At 37.6% G+C, this 19815-nt stretch overlaps 1 protein-coding gene across 8 annotated transcripts in view; it reads left to right on the forward strand.

Annotated features, from left to right (window-relative positions):
* Window positions 1-19815, forward strand: part of PPP1R9A (protein phosphatase 1 regulatory subunit 9A) — a 151652-nt gene that overhangs the window by 99617 nt on the left and 32220 nt on the right. For all 8 annotated transcript variants that reach the window (XR_010829128.1, XR_010829127.1, XM_066991741.1 and 5 more), the window contains exons 6-8: window positions 5586-5721; window positions 13727-13882; window positions 19232-19285. Coding sequence is in view for 6 of the 8 variants with exons in the window: in XM_066991741.1 (XP_066847842.1) it covers window positions 5586-5721; window positions 13727-13882; window positions 19232-19285 (346 nt within the window). In the remaining 2 variants the exon portion in view is untranslated. The remainder of the gene's footprint in view (window positions 1-5585; window positions 5722-13726; window positions 13883-19231; window positions 19286-19815) is intronic.

The raw sequence follows: 19815 nt of genomic DNA on the forward strand, positions 1-19815 counted from the left end.
GATAACTTCGGGTGCTGCTGTCCCTCGTCAAATCTGGGGTACAGCACATAGCTTACTTCATCCTGGCTGTGGGGTCAAGGATGGAGGCTATGGAGTTTCTGCGCAGCAGTTGAGCTCGCTGGCAGCTGTTTCTCCAGGCTCTGTGGAGGATCTTCACCAAAGTTCTCTCTTCTGTGCTGGCTTTCATGTCAACATCCTGTTCTGGGCATTGTGTGGGTTGCTGCATCAGATGTTTCTTACATGATCTTGGGTGACTTCATTCAGTCGTTGCCCCTTTCACCTCCCGATGATGGTTACTTCCTCATGTTACTTTGGGTGCTGATCTCCAGGCAGAGTTGTTCGCTTGCTTGTGCTCATTTCGAGGCACTGCCATCGCTAATCTCCAGGCAAACCTTGTTTACTTCCTTCTGCCGTTCGCCCTCAGTTCCCCTTTGTTCCAGCTAAGAGCTTTACAGGTTGCCGTATGTGTGCTTGTCTCTGATGCAAGGGCAGGCTGCGTGGACTGGCAGACGTAAGACAGAAAGGCTCTTAGGAGTTTGCAGGTGTTAAGAAACTGGGGAGAGTGGTCAGTAGGCTAATGGGCAGAGCTGCTGTACAGAGGGACCTGCGCAGGCTGGAGCAGTGAGATGGCAGAAACCTTACCAAGTCCAGCAAAGGCAAAGGAGGCAAAGGCCCTGCACCTGGAGCAGAACAGGCCCGCACATCACTGTGAGCTGGGGCTGGCGAGCTGGGGAGCAGCTGTGCTGAAAAAGCCCTGTGAAGAGGAGGAAAGAGCTTCTTCAGTCCGAAGAAAAGCAGGATGGGATGTCAGGGATCTTCCTGCTGCCTCAGCTACCTTGTGGGAGGTAGAAAGGGTGAACCCAGAGCCTTTGTACTCTGTGCAGGGACCAGCAGTTGCAGCAAGGGAAATTCTGACTCCATATTATCCAAAAATAAAAAGCACCATGAGGTAACTCAAACGCTGGGACCGGTTGCCCAACGTGACTGCAGAATTTTTCCATCCTTGGATTCAAAACCGCTCCAGACTGACTGGCTGAGATGGCCCTGCTTTGAGCTGGGGGAGGCTGGGGTGGCCCAGAGCTCCCATACAACCCAAATTATTCAGTGACTCAAAGATCCTGAATGATTCTAAAGTTTCAGATCATTTTATTTGAACAGTTGTAATTGCACCTCATAGTTTGTGAATTCCTGATGTCCGGTCTGTGACCTCCGTGTCTCAGGCTGCCATCTTGTGAAAAAGTGACGAGTTCCAGCTTGCACTGCTGAAACTAAATAAAACTGCCTTCTTACAGGGTTCATACCACTTTTAGCTCTTTGGATTAATTATATGGTTATTATCGTAATGGAAGCAGCCAGGGTAGGTAATTAAAGACATCTTGAAGTAAATTAGATAAATGGTAGCAGAAGCAGCTTTGTGCTTTAAAGCTCAGAGGGAAGCCATTTTTTAAACCAGTCTTCAAAAAATCTGTAAAAATTTCCCCAAATTCAATGAAATTTACTAAGCATTTTTTATTGACCAAACTATATTTTAGGAAGGGTTAGAAGATAAAATGTCATTGTGAATCCTGTTGCAGTAAAAACCTGTTCTTTATTTCTTAAAGTGAATCTGTTTTATTCTTAATTAATTAATTTTTGTTGTATTTAAGGAATCCAAGCTAAATTATTTTTAATTGAGCACATAATGCTTGAAATATTTTTAGGAGAAATCATTCACTGAGAATAAGTCACTAAAAATACATGCTATAGAGCTTCAGGTTTGTGTCACAGAGTTGGTGGCTCTACACATTTTCCAGTATGAAAGTACTTAGCAAAATGGAAATGTTATTTAATTAAATTAATTCTTACAACGATGTTTCTGTTTCCCATGGTTGGTTTTATATATATATATGTATGTGTGTATATATATACACACTTGTTATTTCAAGAAGCACAGGTCTGCAGCTCCTTATTTAATAAAAGCTGGAAATATGCAGAAAGCCATATACTGGGTTTGCTTTAAAATCATTACATCCTGACTGGATTGCAGGAGATGTTGGTGTTGCTGCCACTTTCAGTAGAATGTTTTTCTTAACCACCAATACTACATTTTAATTTTCAGTTTCTCCAGATTTTGTATTCTTTAGGTTTTCTTATTTTTGAAATAGAGTCAAATACTAATTATGTTCCTAGCCTTATCCCTGTTTATCTTAACACCACAACCACAGAGAATATTTCACAGCTGGTAATTCAGCTATACCATGTGCAACTGTGAGTATCAAGGTCAGCTTATGCCCTGCTTCTCAGTGTCGTTCCCTCCTCTCTTTCAGTTTTGTGGGCATCAGAAATAATCAGTAATGGTCTGAGATTTAGCATAGTTGTGGCTTGTAGTACAGCTTTGCAGATTTGCTGGGTTTTATTTTGCATTTCCTGGCTTTAATAATTAAGGGGAATATTGTCATGATGAGGTTTAAAGGTTTGAAAACCCTCATTTGTCTCATATCCAGAAACATAACCAGCTTCTTAAAGACATTATTGCTGATAGAATTTATAGGTCTTTGTTATAATACTTGTGGCCCTTGAGACTAATTAATCAAGTCTGAAATGCATGTGCTTAATTTTGGTGAGGCGGAGTGATGGGAAATACATAATTAGCCACTTCGCTGAATTGTGCATATTATGGTTCAGTGACTAATTTTCTGGTCAGTGAATCACAACCTTATGTCTCTTTTGCATACTTAAGCACTTCAGATTATGATAGTTGTATTTAAAGCCATTCTGGGCTTAAAGATCTAATTCATGCTTAGCATTTTAATAACTGCTTCTCCTTCTAGGAGAAGGATATTTATTCTTCTCTCTTTCATTTACAAATTTATGGGTTATTTTAGTTGTAGGTTAAACATCATTATAATATATAGTATAGTTTTATTAAGTAATATATGGTTTAGTATTATTAAGGTCATGGAATGTAACACGTCAAAAGATTTGGTTTTGTATGTAAAAAATGTAATTGTTTGCAACATTATATTCCATTTCACAAGTTTGCAATCCTGTACCTAGAACTCACATCAATCACAGATTGAATGCTTCTAAATATTTATTTTCAAACACTTCAGAAACGTTTCACTTTAAAGCAATAAATTGTAGGAAAATGAAAGATTCCTTGCATATTTCTGTTTTGGAAAGCATTTGCTGTATATTTTGTCATTGCTTTGAGGCTTTTATTCGTGTGTCATCTAACAGCTTCAAGTGTCATTGAGGAACTTCATTCTGACATATGATTCAAGTCTTGAAAATCTCCATGAACTGTGTATGTCTTTGGGATGAGAAAAAAAATAATTAAATTTAACATTTTTATTTCTTACCTGAACTTCCTTGTCTGTATGAAAATATTATTGCAATACAGTCTGCAGCGTCAAAACCATTCCTAATTTGCAAATGGAGTTCAGCTGGAAACCAGAAAAAATTCCTTTTCTAGTGTAAAAACTCCGAAGTCTTCATGAATTAATCCCAAATCATCAGGAGTTATCAAACTTCAGTTCCATTATATATTGTCTGTTCTAGGGATTCAGTGTACAAAATGATTGTGTGAAGTATTTTGAGTATCTTATTTTCCAAGGGAGGTGAAGTTACCAGGCAGAGGGCAGGAGGGAATATTATATTTACATCACTTTTTGTAGTTCCATAATTTACCACATCTGTGATCTCCTTCGTGTGTTTACAAACATGCTATCTCTACTGTGTACAAATAATACACTCATGTATAACCTTGCTTAAGATGCTTATTTAAAGTAGAAGTTATTTTTCTATATTCTCTTTTAGTTTCTTTTTACATAGAAGAGAGAAATACATGGCAAATACGGGTTGAATCCTTTTTTTACTGCGTGTAGTAATATTGAAAGTTCATTGTTCCTCCCATTTGAGACTGAAAGCGTGGCTGTTTTAGTCTTTGTAATACTTGGCTGTAAAATTAAAATTCAGAGGGAACAGGATCCGACTATGAGTCAGTGTGCAGAACAGATGAAGAACAGAGGCCATGAAGAAACATTCTTTTTCTTTCAGCCCCAGGTCTTTATCATTGCTGTCATGTTTTGTAATTGTAGCATGTGAGTGCCAGACTGTGATCTGCTGTGATCAAGATTAAAATGGTGATGTTATTTACTTCATTTTTTTTTCTGTTTTTTTGCTCTACTTTTTATTAATGTTTTTTAACTAAGACACTTCCTTGCAAATTATTTTCAGAGCACCTTGTGTCATTTCAAATAGAGTCACTCATTCTCACCTTTTTTATCCTTTTGGAAGTAATTATTGACTTGCGTATTTTGATGATGTTGAAATATTCTCCATGTTGTGTTCCTTTCTATAGTGCCTGACTTCATAGAGTCTGACAAATCATTTGGCATACAAAATGGATTCAGGTTCATCCACTCACAGGAACATGTGCATGGATGCCAAATCCCAAATGACATTAACAGCAAGAGGCAGTACTAATCAAAATCATTTTCTTAACACGGGGTATAATGCATACTTCTACCTCTCGTTCCAATAATAAATTAAATATATCATTTTGAGCCAGATGTTGTGGAAACAAATAGTTTATCATATGCATTATGTCACTTGATTATGCTTTTCAGCTCTGCATAATACCTCTTTCATCTGTAATTGCCTAATTGTCTTTCTAGCCTGCTAAGAAAACACTCCTTGAACTTGACGTTTTAAAATCGTGCTTTTGTTCAGTATTTTACAGTGTTAGTACCATATCATGTATTTTTATAATTAATACTACAGGTGGCAAAATACCTAACTATGGTTATGCCATTGTGCTTAAAAAAGGGTTACAATCAAAGCCAACTCTGAATTTCAGTTGTGGAAAGTAAAACTGAGAAGCAGAATTGTAAGTCTCAGCCAAGAAAGAGGTAACTTTCAATGTCTTTTGTTAAGCCAAGGAAATACACTTCCAGCGTTCAGCGATAGCTCGCAGTGGAGAAAAATGCTCCCTAGCAACAGAAGTTCATGAAATAAAAGCTTTAAATTCAGTTTAAAGTTAGGGAAACAGTATCGGTCGGGTTTAAAAATGTGGGAATAGATTCTCTGTTATAGACCGCAGAAAGGCAAATAGAAAAGCTCAGAAATGTCTTGTATGAGAAGATGGAGAAAGAAGTTACCGTAGCACACGTTCCTTCCACTGCGAGCTGTCAGAAGTTTGTCCGTGCTGGTACTGTGCCTCTGCACTGCCATAGGCCTCTGAGAAAAGTGCTGCTCTTAGGGGACTGGAAGAGCTGATACTCTTTTAAAAAAATTGCCCTGCTCTAGGTCTGTATCTGTGAAGTTCAACCTCAGTAAATCTTTTCTACTGAAATTTGGAGTGAATGCTTTACTGGTCACTGTCACTTTTGTTTTTTCATCCTATAAATACTGTGATGGTCTGATCACTCAGTGTCCGGCACGCGGTGCCCTTCTGGCAAACAGAGTTCACAGAGCACGTTTAAAGCAATCACAGCCATGGATTTGTGAAGAAAAAGGCCACTCCCTAGACTAAACACAGGTAAAAATCAAGAACTTTGGTAAAACAATAGGAGTAATCATTTTTTCAATATTGTTTTGTATAGGTTCGTAATTGGACGAGAAAAACCAGGACAAGTGAGTGAGGTTGCACAGCTGATCAGCCAAACTCTAGAACAAGAACGCCGCCAGAGAGAGCTCCTGGAACAGCATTATGCACAATATGATGCAGATGATGATGAGGTAACTCGCTTTCTAGTGTTTCATTATGCAGTGGTTTTTAATGTTCTGTTTTCTATTTTCCTGGTTTCTGCTTTTTAATTGTCACTCAGAGGTCAACTGTGCACCCGTCAATCACCCCTGCTGCTGAGTTTTAGGGTTTGGCAGTCAATCTGATTTGAAGAACAAAGTTACTGCAAAGCTTTTCAGCATGGACTTAGAAGATTTCTTTTGTTCCATAAAAGCACATATCAAATTGGTTGATGCTTCTGTAATCATTGCTCTTCTGAAGGTGCCTGCTTTGTTTGAAATCAGGGAATAAAGCTGATCTGCTTGTGCATGTTTTGAAACCTTTTTTGTGTGTGTGAAAACTGGTAAAAGTCACCTTCTAACTTCTACAGGGTTGGGAAAGATTTAGACCTTTCATTTTTTCCTAGAATAATTAATGTTCTTCTTTATTCAGAACATTAAGAAATGTTCTGAAAATTCCCAGTAAGACTTCTCCTTCCATGCACTGTTTATTGTTTCTGTGTGAACAGCTATTCCGCAGGATGGAGAATTAATCTACCTTGTCTGAAGCATTTATTGATCTTCATGATTAGTGCCTGATGTTCCAATACAAAGGTTCTGAAGCTTTCAGCTTTATTCAGTTATTTTTCATAAATTCTTCCAGCTCTCTTAAAATTCCCAGTATGCCTGAGTGTCAAGATACTTAGAAAGATTAATGAGAGATCTTTTTCAGAGACGACTATGCTACCCCTAAATTTGCTGCTAGGTTAAGTTAGGGTAAAAAGCAGTTGGTGTAACAAATCACTTCCACATAGCCCAAGCATACCACCTTCTTTTCACATGATCTGGAACAATATTATTTGAAATCTCAGACTCCATGTATTACCGAGTTTTTGCCCAGGCCTAAGTTTTTTGTTGTTGTTGTTGTTTGTTTTGTTTTGTTTTGTTTTTGTTTTTTCTTTTATTTGGAGAAGGAGAAGATAGAGAAGGGGAGATAGGATAGGGAGTTTATGCGATGCATTTCAGTTTAGTATTCTTTCATGTCCTGAGACAAGGCTTCTAAACAGTGAAATAGGAGGAAAATACTCTGAAGTAAAATAAGGATGTGCTTGGATGAGGGTATTTTGAAACACACTGTTAAACTAGCTATAGGTCAGAAATAAAAAAGAGACAATTCCCTCTAGCCTTTGGAAAATGAGACTTCTCACAACTCATCACAGCATGCCATTGACATCAGGGTTTGAAGACCCATGACATCGTTTTTGTCTTAAACATAGTCTGGTGGCTTTTCTGTTGGCAGGAGAGGTGTTTCCTAAATATCTGATGTACACATAGAGGGATTTGTAGCTGAAGGCAGACCTACATGGGTAGTTGATGGGTTAAGCCTTTTACACAGTGAACACATCTACCTGCAAAAATCTCAAAGGTTTGGTTTGCTGGCCCTCATGCTCCAGGCAAATGTCAGAACTCAGCATCTGACAATAAAGAAAACATTGTTAAATCTGTGTAGATCAATACTGATTGTGGTAGTACCTCAGCCTTCAGTAGGTATTGTTGCTGTGTTGATGCTAACAGTGACACTTTCATACAGGTGACCATGCAAAGGTTTCTCAGCACAGCAGTGAAACAGGACAGGAGTAACTAGGTATCATCACTTCCTGTGATGTGTCTTGTTGTCCTTCATGCAATTCAGCAGCTAAAAACTCTTAAGGTCCATTCCCCACATAAATTTTTAACACAAAAAATGTTAAATGCAAGACGTATTTTCTATTCATAGAGAAATGAAGGTAGTACAAATAATTAACAGGCTTAAAGGCATCATTTTCTTATTATAGCACTACACAGGGGGTGATGGCCACATCTGTGACTATGATGTGTATGTTTATGCAGTGCAAATGGGACTTCTATGCAGTATGTGAGGGAAGGGGGAGAAAGAAAGGAAAAGACATCTACTGCGGGAGATCCAGCGTGTCATCAAAAATCTCTTCTGGTAGGAGAAGGAATTAGGCTTCAGAACGAATGAAGGAGTGTGTCAGTTCTCAAAAACAAACAACACTGGGATCACCGAAGTTTACTACCCATTTCCCACATGATGGTGTATGGGAGATGGGTGGTAAGCCTTATTCTCAGAATAGATGGATTTAGCGTAGTTGCTGAAGTATGCAGTGGGGCATGTTTCCCTTCTTAATTAACAGTATTATAAAGAAGCAGATTGTATTGGGAACCTGCAGCAGTCCTCAATGTTTGTGTCAAAATGTGTCACTTTTTTTGTCACCTGACTGTGCCTTGCAAGTAAACTCACGTAACTTGCAACCAGGCAATTGTCACAATGGAAGTAGTAATGTGCTCTAATGCACATTAAACACAGTACAAAGACATTTTTGGTCACCACAAGCACTTCTGCTCTATTTACTATTGAATATGAACATCAGCACTTGAGCTTACCTTACTCTGCTAGGGCAAATGCAGCTGTATGTCAGACTCCACTGCCAGCCTTGCATTTTTTGGCTCTGGTAAGCAAGGCATCTTTGGGGCAAGAAAATATTAGTTTACAATGTCTGAATGAATATGCATCCACAAATGTACCAAAAAACTTAACCTTTCAAGTCTATTTGCGCACAGTGATAGTGGTTCTGACTGTATGAAGCTCAGGAAAATGTGGATTGTCAGTGTAAGATGTGACATGTCGAGATAGATGACAAAGAATTATACAAGAGTTGCTCAGTCTCAGAGCTATGAAACCATTCCATTCATTTTCATACAGTTCTTAAAATGTGGTAGCATGGATACTACACTACATAAATACACAAGAAAATGATCATTATCAACCCTCCATTGCAGCTGTCAAACTCTGAGCCTCAAAGACTTTACCTCAAAGACAGCAATAGCTTATCAGGTTTCCTGAGCAGGAAATCAGCAATCTGGGTTTGAGTCCTAGAGTCACTACACATGACTGTGTTTTTTAAAGTTGTGAGCTGATCAAATCACAGGAAGAGAGCATGTTCCAGGCATGTACAGGTCCTGCTATCTTGCTGTGTCACCAACTGTCTGGCATTCCTCTGTTTTGAGGGTTAATAGTCTTCATAGTAGCCCAAGCATCATCTAATTATTCTAGAAGGATCGGAGTTCTCTAATACAGCAGCAATACTGAAAAAATTTTGACTTCTGTCAACCAGCATGCATTGGATTTCAGTCAGATGCTAAATTAGAAAGATACCTGTTTGCCTGCTGTAATTTCTCATTCACTTTGCAGGAATGTTGCATGTCAGTTATTTGGTGGGGAAGATTCATGCTAATACACTGTGTTTCCAAAAGAAACATCATGTACTGTAAAAGTAATGTGAACCCTGAAGAGTCCTGCATATACTTCAGAATCTGTTGTTAAAATGAGCTGCAGATTGTCACAGCTTGTAAGATGCTTTCAAATGCTGCATCATTCACGTCTTTGCAAGCAAAGTCAAGAAACTTGTGCAGAAGTGGCAAACACTTTCCAAAAAAGAAAAGGTATGTTCAGTGGGATCCATGCAAAGACAAGCAGGATAAATGTGCAGCAGCTCACAATTTGTTGGTATGTTCCTATGAGCGAAGCAGAACCAGCAGCATCAGTAATTTCTCATGTACTGCTTAGGTCTGACAGTGCTAGCAGTACATGCAGTAAATGGCATTTCCCTCTGAGCTGCTGATAGCTCAAATATTGGATAGTATGTCATTTCAGGTGCTGCCTCTAGGTAGCCTGCTGCAAACTTTACTCATCACCAGTTCCTCTGGCTTCCTAAAATCCCACATCGTTCTAATTTGTTGTATGCTGTCAGAAAACAAGACCTGAAGGCTTTCAAATAGGCACTGTCATTGTATTACCTACCTAGCATGCTAAATAAAACCTGAATCTGTATCCTTGACTGAAACCTCTTGACTTTGCTGTGTTAACACAGTGTTCTGGGCACGCTGTAGTCAAATTATGACATTTCTTGGAATTTTAGTTTGAACATGATACCATCTTCTTTGTGTTCAACACGGAAAGACAAAAGTCACATGAAGCAGATGACCTGCTGCCCTGAAGTGATGCAGGATGTGAAATTATCATCATATTGCCAAATTCTGTTCACTCTGGCCATGGACAAGTAGTTACAGGGCATCTTTGAAACAACATCTTGATGTATAATTTTAATGACAATAATAGTCATTTGAGTACTTTTACATTTTTAATTCTTATTTATCAAGATATTCTGAGAGGAAAGCAACATTAAAACCATTGAAGAATATCACAAAACAGGCAAAAAGAAGAATGGTGCAATGTGCTTGAATGTATTAAATGTAGAAAATACATTTGCGAGACAAGGCCTCTCAGAGTGCAATTTTTCCATCATTAATATGAATTACTTCTGTAAAAGCAATGATTGATACGGTAGCATTATATAGCTCTTCTGAAAGAATTTAGTATAAACTCTCAGCAATATCAAATGAAGAGGTGGGTTCGAGTTATTTTTATAGTTCTTCAAATGGCATTCCCTGACTGTGGAGAGTTTCTATACAACATTTAGCTTGATGCACCCTTTGTTATGGTGATTTGGGAAGGTCTGTCTGCCTTTTCTTGGCTGGTGCTGCTGCTCCTTTGTGCTTGCAAGGGCTCAGCCTGTTTCAAGAATTTACAACACAGTTAAACAATGTGAATAATGTATTTTCCCCTTTAAAGTGGGAAATGCAGTTCATGTTCATAAAGATAATTTCATGCTGCTTGCTGTGACAGTGTATAGCAAAATTAAATGGCTAGGAGCAGAAGCGACTCCTGCAGATGGGGAAACCTTGAGGCCTACGTACAATAAATAGACTTCTGCTCACCTGTTTTCTATGGATGAATTTTGCTCACCCGTAGAGACTAAAGAGACTGAGGTTTTGGTTCAAGAGCACGTGAGTTTTCATTAGCAATTGTACAACAAATATCATTGTCAACTACAAAAACAAAATGAATTGTGAGGAACCTCAAGCAGTTGCTGTTCCCTTTGTTATTTTGGAGTTAAGCAACTTTTGTCTGTGTCTGGCTGCTTTTGTAAAACACTAAATTTCTCACTCTAGCTTACTGGCAGTGGGTCTGAACAAACTTTTAGTAGGTTCATGTCAGGTAAAAGCGAGTATTCGTTTAGGGAAAATATGTTTTTTGTAGTTTACAACTTCTATTTCTTTAAAGCACACATCGGTTCTTTTGAACCTGTTATTTGTGCTTCGTGTGATTGTAAGATGGGAACAGCTTTTGAAGACAAGAGCAGAAGTCCCATTTATTTCTCTGCTCTCTAATGTGTTTGTGTCATCCCGCTGTCTTGTTTACTCCACCAAATTGCAGAGTTTGGCTTTGATTACTACTTTTTATATTAATTGAAGCAAAAATGACTGTGCCCATCAACACTCAGTCTGTACAGCAAGATTTTCCTTTGTGTTCATTCTAATGTGCCTGATGTCCGTCTCCAAACACTGTGGCTCCTGAGACCAGTAGAATATTGCCTGTTCTTGAAGTTTTCCCCAGTATAACTTAGTCCATTTTAAGTGTTCTTTTCTTCTTTTTCTGTGAAATATTTCTTTTTAGTTTAAGTCTGTGGAGACATCAGTTTTAACTAAACTCATTTGTTTTATTCTTTTACTAAAAATGGTAAATATACGTAAGATTTTGCATGAAATTAATATATTGCTTTAGAAAGCGCACATAGCTGAGCCAGGATGCCTCCTCTCTGCATGCTTCAGAGATTTCCTTGCCCCTGCAGATGGACCTGCCAAGATGCTTTGTTGTTGGTTGTTTGTTTGTTTTCATGGAGAAATGATAGTTGCATATCACCTTATACACTTTTCAGGGACAGTGACTGCAAAATTGACAGTACATGAGTTAAGCTAGTATTTTGTCCCCACAGTAACTCATTTAATTGAAGTTTCACTGAGATTTTAGAATTGTTCTGCTCCTCGCCCCCCTGGTAGTGTGTGAAAGTGGTGTTGCATGTTCTTGGAAAAAGCAAGTAAAGTTAGCTGTATAATTTTATGTTTAGACAGAAACTGCGTAAACCATGGGGGATTAAGAGAAAACAGAAGTTATTACAAGCATAGCGTAACTGAAGATGTTGTGTGTGTGTATGAGACTTAGATAGAATGATAAATATAATTTCAAATTTTGTTTAGCTGTAGTGCTCACATGCCTGAAAACTCCAGAATGAGGTGGATTGTATTCTTTGTTTTTGTCTTAAATAAGGAAAAAGAAGTAAAAACATCTGCTAACATTGTGGGGTTTTTTGAAGGCTACTGAGATTCTTAGTACATGTAAAATACATAAAATAAATGGTTAGTGTATATTCAATCGCAGAATATATATCCACTTATGTATAAAGGCCGAGACAACTCTCCTAAGAAATTGCTCACTGTATCAGTGACATATTTAAAGTATAGCCGGGTCATACATGTTAGTGGTTTGCCTTCTGTATGGTAGTTCTTTTAACACTTACTTTACCAAATCATTCTGTATTTTCCATGTGCTTTGCGTTTGTTTATTTTTTTTAACTTCAGCAGTTTAAAAAATATATATAGATTGATCTTTCATGTGCCATTTATCCAAAAAGTGGTGATGTTTATATTTGCAAGTGTATCACCATGTTCTAAGATGCGTACACACATCTCTTTTATTTGTGTGTGCAGATGCACTTGTGCATCTACACTCACTGTGCTTGCATGCACAAGTTTTTAAATGACAGAGATTTACAGAAGCTTAAATGACAGCTGGGAAGCTAAATTAAGGTAGGAAGTTGAGATTTGAACTGTTCGAACGTCTGACTTCTTGCCTCTTGAAGAGTTGTTTTGACAAAAATGGCATTAATAGATAATTTGAGCATTACTGGGAATACAGTTCTGATACTAGTATTATTTACCTTCACATCAGGAGCTGAAAGGGCATGAAGAAACACTTGTGTAATTCTGTCAAAACCTCAGTGTTATAAGCATTACTATATTAACCTATGAAGGACTGCACCCTTTCTCCCACCCTTCCTTTTCCATGTGCTTATTTATTCCTGTGCTTTATAAATCCAGATGTAGCCCCAAAGGAAGCGTTTGCTTTAGAATGTGTTTGTGCACACTTGCATAGCCAGCAGACTATTTGTGGTTTGTGTGCAATGCACTGCGGCTTACAGAGGGAGCCCCACTGCAGCAGAGAGGTATCCAGCCACATTAGGTACAGGAAGAGATGAGTACAGGTGTATGTGTGAAAGATTGTCTAGGCAACTTGGGTTTTAATATTGCAAGCTTTTCTCTTCAATATTATTGTTTTTGTCTAATCTGGAGATACCGATTGTGGGTTATGATTTTTTCAGTTTTGTTTTGTCAGCAAATTGTTCACATCTCGTCGTTTACTAGCCCAAGAGACACTCACATTTCCTGTTTAAAACTACCTAAAGCAGCTCCTTGCTCAGAGTGAAAATTTTGCAAACTTTAACTTGTCTCTAAACTTGTCTCTGACACTTGGTTTCTTTTTTCTGCTGTTGTCTTTTTGTGTGGGTGTCACTTTCATATCTTGAATTTGTTTATAAAGAACAAACCAATGGATTTTCAAATTCAGTGTGGAATATCACTGGAGAATTTCTACCTCCAGATGGCTTAAGGAAGGCCAGTCAAAATCGTGTCCATCCTATTTGGCTTCCATTTCTGTTTGGAAAAGATTCCTTGTTAAGTTTGAAATGAATTGGGAGAGGTCTTCCTATGAAAAAAGAAAGCTTCATCTGTAAAAGGATGAAAACTGTATAGCCAGTAACTCTGGCCCCTAGAAATCTATAGTGCTTAAGATACTCTTTTCTCCTCTCTCTTAATGTTCTGAAATACTACTGTGGAGTTATATTTTATCTGGTAGAATTTATAAGTGCTTGCATTATAGCTAAACAAAAATACAATCTTTCTTGTATGCAGTATGCTGTATTTGCCCACTAGTTTTATTAGTCTTTGAATAGTCTGCCTAATAAGATGATAACTGGAATTTCTTAAATGCTATAAAATTAAGACAGGGGAATATGCTACAGATGAAGAAGATGAAGACATGGGACCTGTCCTTCCAGGAGGTGACATGGCTATTGAAGTGTTTGATCTTCCTGAAAATGATGATATGTTCTCCCCCAGTGATGTGGACACAAGCAAGCTAGCTCACAAGTTCAAAGAGGTAAGTTATAGATCAGAAAATATTTCTGAAATGTCTTACTGGAATTAGATTTCTAACAATCCCACTGCTCAGTGCTTGGTATTTCTCTTGAATACTAGAATTGATTTCTAGCTGTTTGTATAGTTGGTACTTTTGAAGGGCTGAAAAAGTTCTGCTTAAAAGAAGTAGAACTGTTTTTCTGTTTGTTTTTTTTTTTGTTTTGTTTTTTAACATCAGTTTTCAATGACTATTATTTTGAGGGAGGATAATTTATAATTTAATTTTCAGCACAAAAAGTTATTCTACCTCAGCACTTAGTTTGCATTTTTTGACCAGGAAGACAAAGTGTAAGTTAAATCATTACCAGCAAGTTGCTTTTTTATTCTTTCTTTCTTTTTTCTTTCTTTTTTCTTTTCATTTATTTATTTATTTATGTTTTGGGTAAGATTCCAATCAAAAGTAATCATGAAAATCAAATAATGAATATTAGATTTCAGTGAAAATGCAGCACTCTTCATAGTTCCTGTACCATTATGCAGCACTCATCAATGTACGCAGTGTTATATATTTAGTTACGTGTTTAAAAAGACAGGGGAAGCAGACCTGTTTCAAGTTGGCACTTTACCAAACCTCTGCGGTTGTAGAGTTTGTGTAGCATCCACTGGCACTAACGGAAGCTTTTATCGGTGATGGTTATCACAGCCACCGAGCTCGTGTAGCATACCAAAGTTCTGAGAAACATTTCTTCCGTATTTTAGGTTGTGCTTTTGATGTGGTTTATTGCTGAACTTTCCTGAATTCTGATGCAAATAAAGACATGAAACAGGTGGATTTATCCAAACCCAGAGTAATAAAGACAATAAATGACAATAAAGAACATTTTTCTTTCTAAATGCACTGAAGATGGAAGGGCTGTAAGTAGCCAGAATGTCATAGGAGATTTGGACAGCAGAAGCTTTCTGGGCCCAGACAGAAGCTTGAAAAGAGAGAGGCTCACTTTTTTTTCTTCTCCCCTGTCCTCTCTTCTTCCTTTCCTTCCACTCAAAACCAGTGTTTTATAAAGTGTAATGTGTATTTTTTCTAGTCTCCAGTGAGAGTAATATGTAAAAAGTAATCAATCACTGAGCAACCAGACTTTCCTTTTTCTGGTGCTACTCTGTTCACCTTCTGGGTGCTTACTGTTTTTGATCACTGTTTCCTGAAAGTTTTTTAGGTTAGTTACCTGATAATTTTCTCACTCCATACTTCAAAGTCCAGGCAAATTAGCAGAACAGTTGACTTCATTTTCTAATACTTTGCATCGTGCATAATGATTTTCTCAATGTGGTGGTAAGATGCTGCCATTCTGCCAGTGCCAGTGCAACAAGGCTATGGAAAGCAAAAGTGCTGTGATGGACAAGACACTGACCTTTGAATAATTTAACTGTACGACTATGCATGAAAACATTTTCCATCAACTTGGGCTATTGAGGTACTTGAGCATGTCCAAACTGATATGCAGCTATCTGTAGACCGGTCTGGCTTAATGGCCTTAAAATGCAGATGTAGAGAATTAAATTCGGACGAAGGGATTCTGGAATCCTCCAGATTAAGTGTGGATAAGAGCCTGAGAAGAAAACATTAAATGTTCCTGCGTAAGAGTGGACTCTTTTTCACTAACCCACACAGTTATCGCTGTTAGGAGCATGCCACTTTTGTTTTGCTGATTGTATTTAACAGTACACAGCTGCGTTTTGTTGGCTCTTGCAGAGTGCGTGCATGTATTTTTCTTGGTATTTGCCCTGAATTTCTTCAACACTAGAGGACTTGTTCACGATCACACTGCACAAGCCCACACAGTGTTTTCTGGAATTGTATTTAAAGAATAACTGTTCTTTCTTGTTCTTACTGTGGAGATTAATGAAAGTATTAAACAAGTAGGTTGGACATAATCTTTAAACATAATAGTTTGACCTAATTAGTTGAATTCAGTATTTGCAAAGAAAAATATGCTCAAATACTTTGAAAATGCTTAGCTTTTGGAATGGAAGTCAGAATAGAGGTGGGCATTCCTGGGTAAATCACCCTACTTCGGCGTGTCTTGTTTTCCTGGCTGTAAAACAGAAAAAATGAGACTGATTGTCCTTAACTTCTTTTATAGAAAGAGCTAGAAGCTTTATTTTAGCTGTGATGGTTAAAGAAGGACAAGATCTGTAGGGAGAAGGGACATCTTATGTAAGAATCAGATGTTATATTTCACACATCGTAATGAAATCTATAGAAAAGAGATTATTATATGCAAATTATTTATAATATATCATATATATAACATTATTACATGCAATGACTATACAAAATAATTTATGTATATTATTTGTTTCTATTGGGTGCTATCATTCCCATTGTACTCCAGGTATTTAACATTTACTAGCTTTTCATCACATTCTACCTTTCACAGTCGTGGATGAATTCAATCTATTTTCTTTCAATATATTAAAAAAAGTTGTGTTGTTTTGATGATGAAAATATTGTTTTTTTAAAAAAGTTGTATTGTTTTGATGTGATGAAAATAGCTTTTCATCACATTCTACCTCTTGCAGTCTTAGATGAATTCAAGATATTCTCTTTCAGTATATTAAAAAAAGTTGTATTGTTTTAAAGAAAATCAGCTTTTAAGACATCTTTGAAATTTAATTTGCCAAAAATTATTCAAAATATCTTTTGTTAAAATGAAGCCTTCACAGATTTATATTGACTGAGGAAACAAAAATGCAAAATAATATCTGTCAAGAATTTGTCTGGCTTTATATAGGACATGGAATAAAGTATATTTGTTGTCCTGTTAGAAAACTTGCATCAATATTTTTAACTGTGGAGTCCAAATTTGCTTGTCAAATCATTCACCTTGCCCATTGTTCAGTCTAACCCATAAATGTGTTAGTATTTCTCATATATTTTGCAGGCATAATTAGTTGTCCACCTTATACATTTGTCTGTTTGACAGGAAAGTGTCTTTTTTCTTCTGCCTCAGCGGGATCTGCTGTACCATGTACAGATTCAATGATCCAACTGGGTGCTCAGTATTCATTTTTTTTAACTTAATAACAGAGAGCGTAAAAATAACTGCTAAAACCATCTGTACCTGAGCAGATTGCCATTTATGCAACAATGTGGAGTTTATTTGTATGTCATAATAAGCTGTATAAATGCTGCTTACTGGTTTGTGGGATTTTTAGAGATGGGGATGGATTATGAGCAGGTAGCCTAAGGCTTTGAGTCTTGGCCTTTTGATTTCATTACTAACTGTGCAAAGGGCAAAGTCTATCTTGTCCATCCTTCCCTGATTTTACCTCACTCCAAAACAATGAGGTTTTGAATGTGAGGTTCAGTGACCTGAACTAAGCAAAGGTCTGGGCATTATATAAACACCATAACATTTTGAGATTGTTCTTTCGTAATTTTTTGTCGTTGCTTTTCACTACCAACAGAAATTGAAAAATTAGAAAAATGAGTTATCAATGTCTCTGCAAGTTACAGAGCAGAGGTTGGCTTGAGTGAGCTCAAAAATTGCAAGTAAACTCTTGCACCAGAGCATTCATAATACTTTTTAGTGCAAAGTCAGGAGGTCAATTTAAGTAACAGCTGACAACCCTAGGGACTAGAAATGCTCACATTCTCCTCTGGAGACATCAAGAAATGACCGGTGGAAGGAGAAGATTTCTGAACCGTTCTTCAGGTGGAACCAGTTGCATGAGTGCCTCCTTTATTCCTCCCATAATAAATTCAGTAATGCTCCAGCAGCAGGGACTTGGCTTATCCACTAGATCAGCTGAGGCTGATTTGCAAACCAAACTGTCTGACAGCATGTGTGTCCTGTGCTGCCACAAGAAGTGGGTTCAAGAGGTGCCCTGAAAATGGAACTTCAAAAGCAGCTAGGCCTGTCTCAAGGATGCTTGTACCAATCAGCTCCGTGATAACTCCTGCTATTTCGAAAATTATTCCTCTTCTCCAAAAGAACTTCTCTTTTGAACCGTTTGTACCTTCTTTTATTTATTTTTTTAATAACAGCCTGGCCTTTGAGAAACTAACCACTGCTTCATAAGAGGTGATACTTTGTGATTCAGTGCAAGTCCCTCACGCGCACCACTAGCTCAACATAAACTGTTCCCAAAGGCTTCCTTTAGTCTTGTAAGAGTAGTAACCACCGTGTAAAACATGCTTTTCCGTAACTATTCCTGGTATTCATAAATAATGAACTAAGGTTTCGTCTTCCCTGCAGTGTTAGCTCAAGCTAAATTCGGGTTTTGCCCGTGCCCTTGCTCCTCACCCGACAACACACAAGTCACTGGTTCACATTAAACAGCGCTTTAGATGTAGGGTTTGGGGGCCTGCCAGCAGTTTGTCAGCATCGCGTGCCTTAAGCAGTAAAGCAGCAGGGATTCGGGTGCAGGCCGCTGTCGGACACGTGCATGTATATGATCATTTCCGTTGGGATCGTGGTTACACTTTGGAAGCTGTGCTTCAGTTTCTACTTCAGAGTATTCCTGGAACAGGCAAATATTAATCCTCTGGGGTGAAACTAAACTCAAAGATGTTTCGGGGGGAGCAGACTGATGTAGGTTAATCCAAAAGAAATCCCCTGGAAAGCGTGCAGCTGGGTGCCAGGTCCTCAGCACCCACCATTTCCCTGCACAGATCCCCTGTTATTGTGGCACGGTGCTTGGCAATGTAAATACAACCTTTAGCACAATGCCGGGGCTGTTAATCTACTTGCAGTCATTTTGTGTGCTTGTATGCTGTTTCCTGTTTTTTTACTGCTTCCCGGTGTAACTGCTCTCACTTGAAATTAGCTAGCTTGAGCGGAGTAACTCAAGTTAATGGTGGGGAAGGATAGCATCAATTTACCTTTTTTCTTGCGTGGAGCAAACATGTGGAGTCATCCCCTCAAGGTTTTCCAATTCCCTTAGTTGTTAAATCACTTATTCCTGTATTTGCTCTTTTGTAATATGCCTGCTTTAATCAGTATCGAGGGACTTTCTGACAGCACTGGGACGTATTTCACATTCACATCAGAGGAGAGCAAAGCCCAGCAGGATAACATCTTTTTCTTTTTTTTTTTTTTTTTTTTTTTAAGCAGAAGACATTTGGTTTTGCTAAACAGATTGGATGTTCTGATTTGAAATTATGAGTGGTTAGATGGCATCCTATCTTTAATTAGATTGCACAGTCTGAGTCATTTTGCAAGCTAGACATTTTAATTTACAATCTACTGCACTGCAGCACTCTTCAAGGCCTTCTGCTGTGTAATAAGGTATTCAACTTGCAGCACAGGCTTTAAAAATACTGGAGTACTCTGTGACTTCACTTGTTTATTTTATATTTCAATTTTAGTTGCAAATCAAACATGCAGTTACAGAAGCTGAAATTCAGAAGCTGAAGACGAAGGTAAGAATCAATATGCAGTTAATACACGCTGATTTTTTTCCTCTCATGCAAAATCAGATCTGAAGACATGTATCTTTATGTGGGTGGAGAAATCAACGTCCTTATTAAAGGCAGATTAAGAAACACAGTGGCTCAGCTAAATCTTGTCTTGCTGTATATTCTCTATTCAAAGTTTCAAGTAAAATCTTAAGTGCTGCTATTAAGAGAAACTGCCAACTTGTGTAGCTTCAATTAAACATACATTTTAAGGAATATCGTAATGACTAAATAGCAGATTTCTAGCTTTACAATTCTAATGCATTTTCTCAGGTTTTTAGATTATATTTGGATTGAATATTCAAGCCTAAGTTAGTAGATTTTTTATTTACTAGTGATGTTAAGATATCCTGTTTATGTTAGTTTCCTTTTTTCGACATTTAAAAAAATATTTAAAGGTTTTAAATTTAAACTATTTTTTATATACAGAAGAAAAAGAGCTGTTTCTTACTGTTGCAGTTCTCTTTAATAGATGTTCTAGGTGTTCTTACCAG

This window comes from Anser cygnoides, chromosome 2, assembly GCF_040182565.1.
Source record: "Anser cygnoides isolate HZ-2024a breed goose chromosome 2, Taihu_goose_T2T_genome, whole genome shotgun sequence".
Classification (NCBI taxonomy): Eukaryota; Metazoa; Chordata; class Aves; order Anseriformes; family Anatidae; genus Anser; species Anser cygnoides.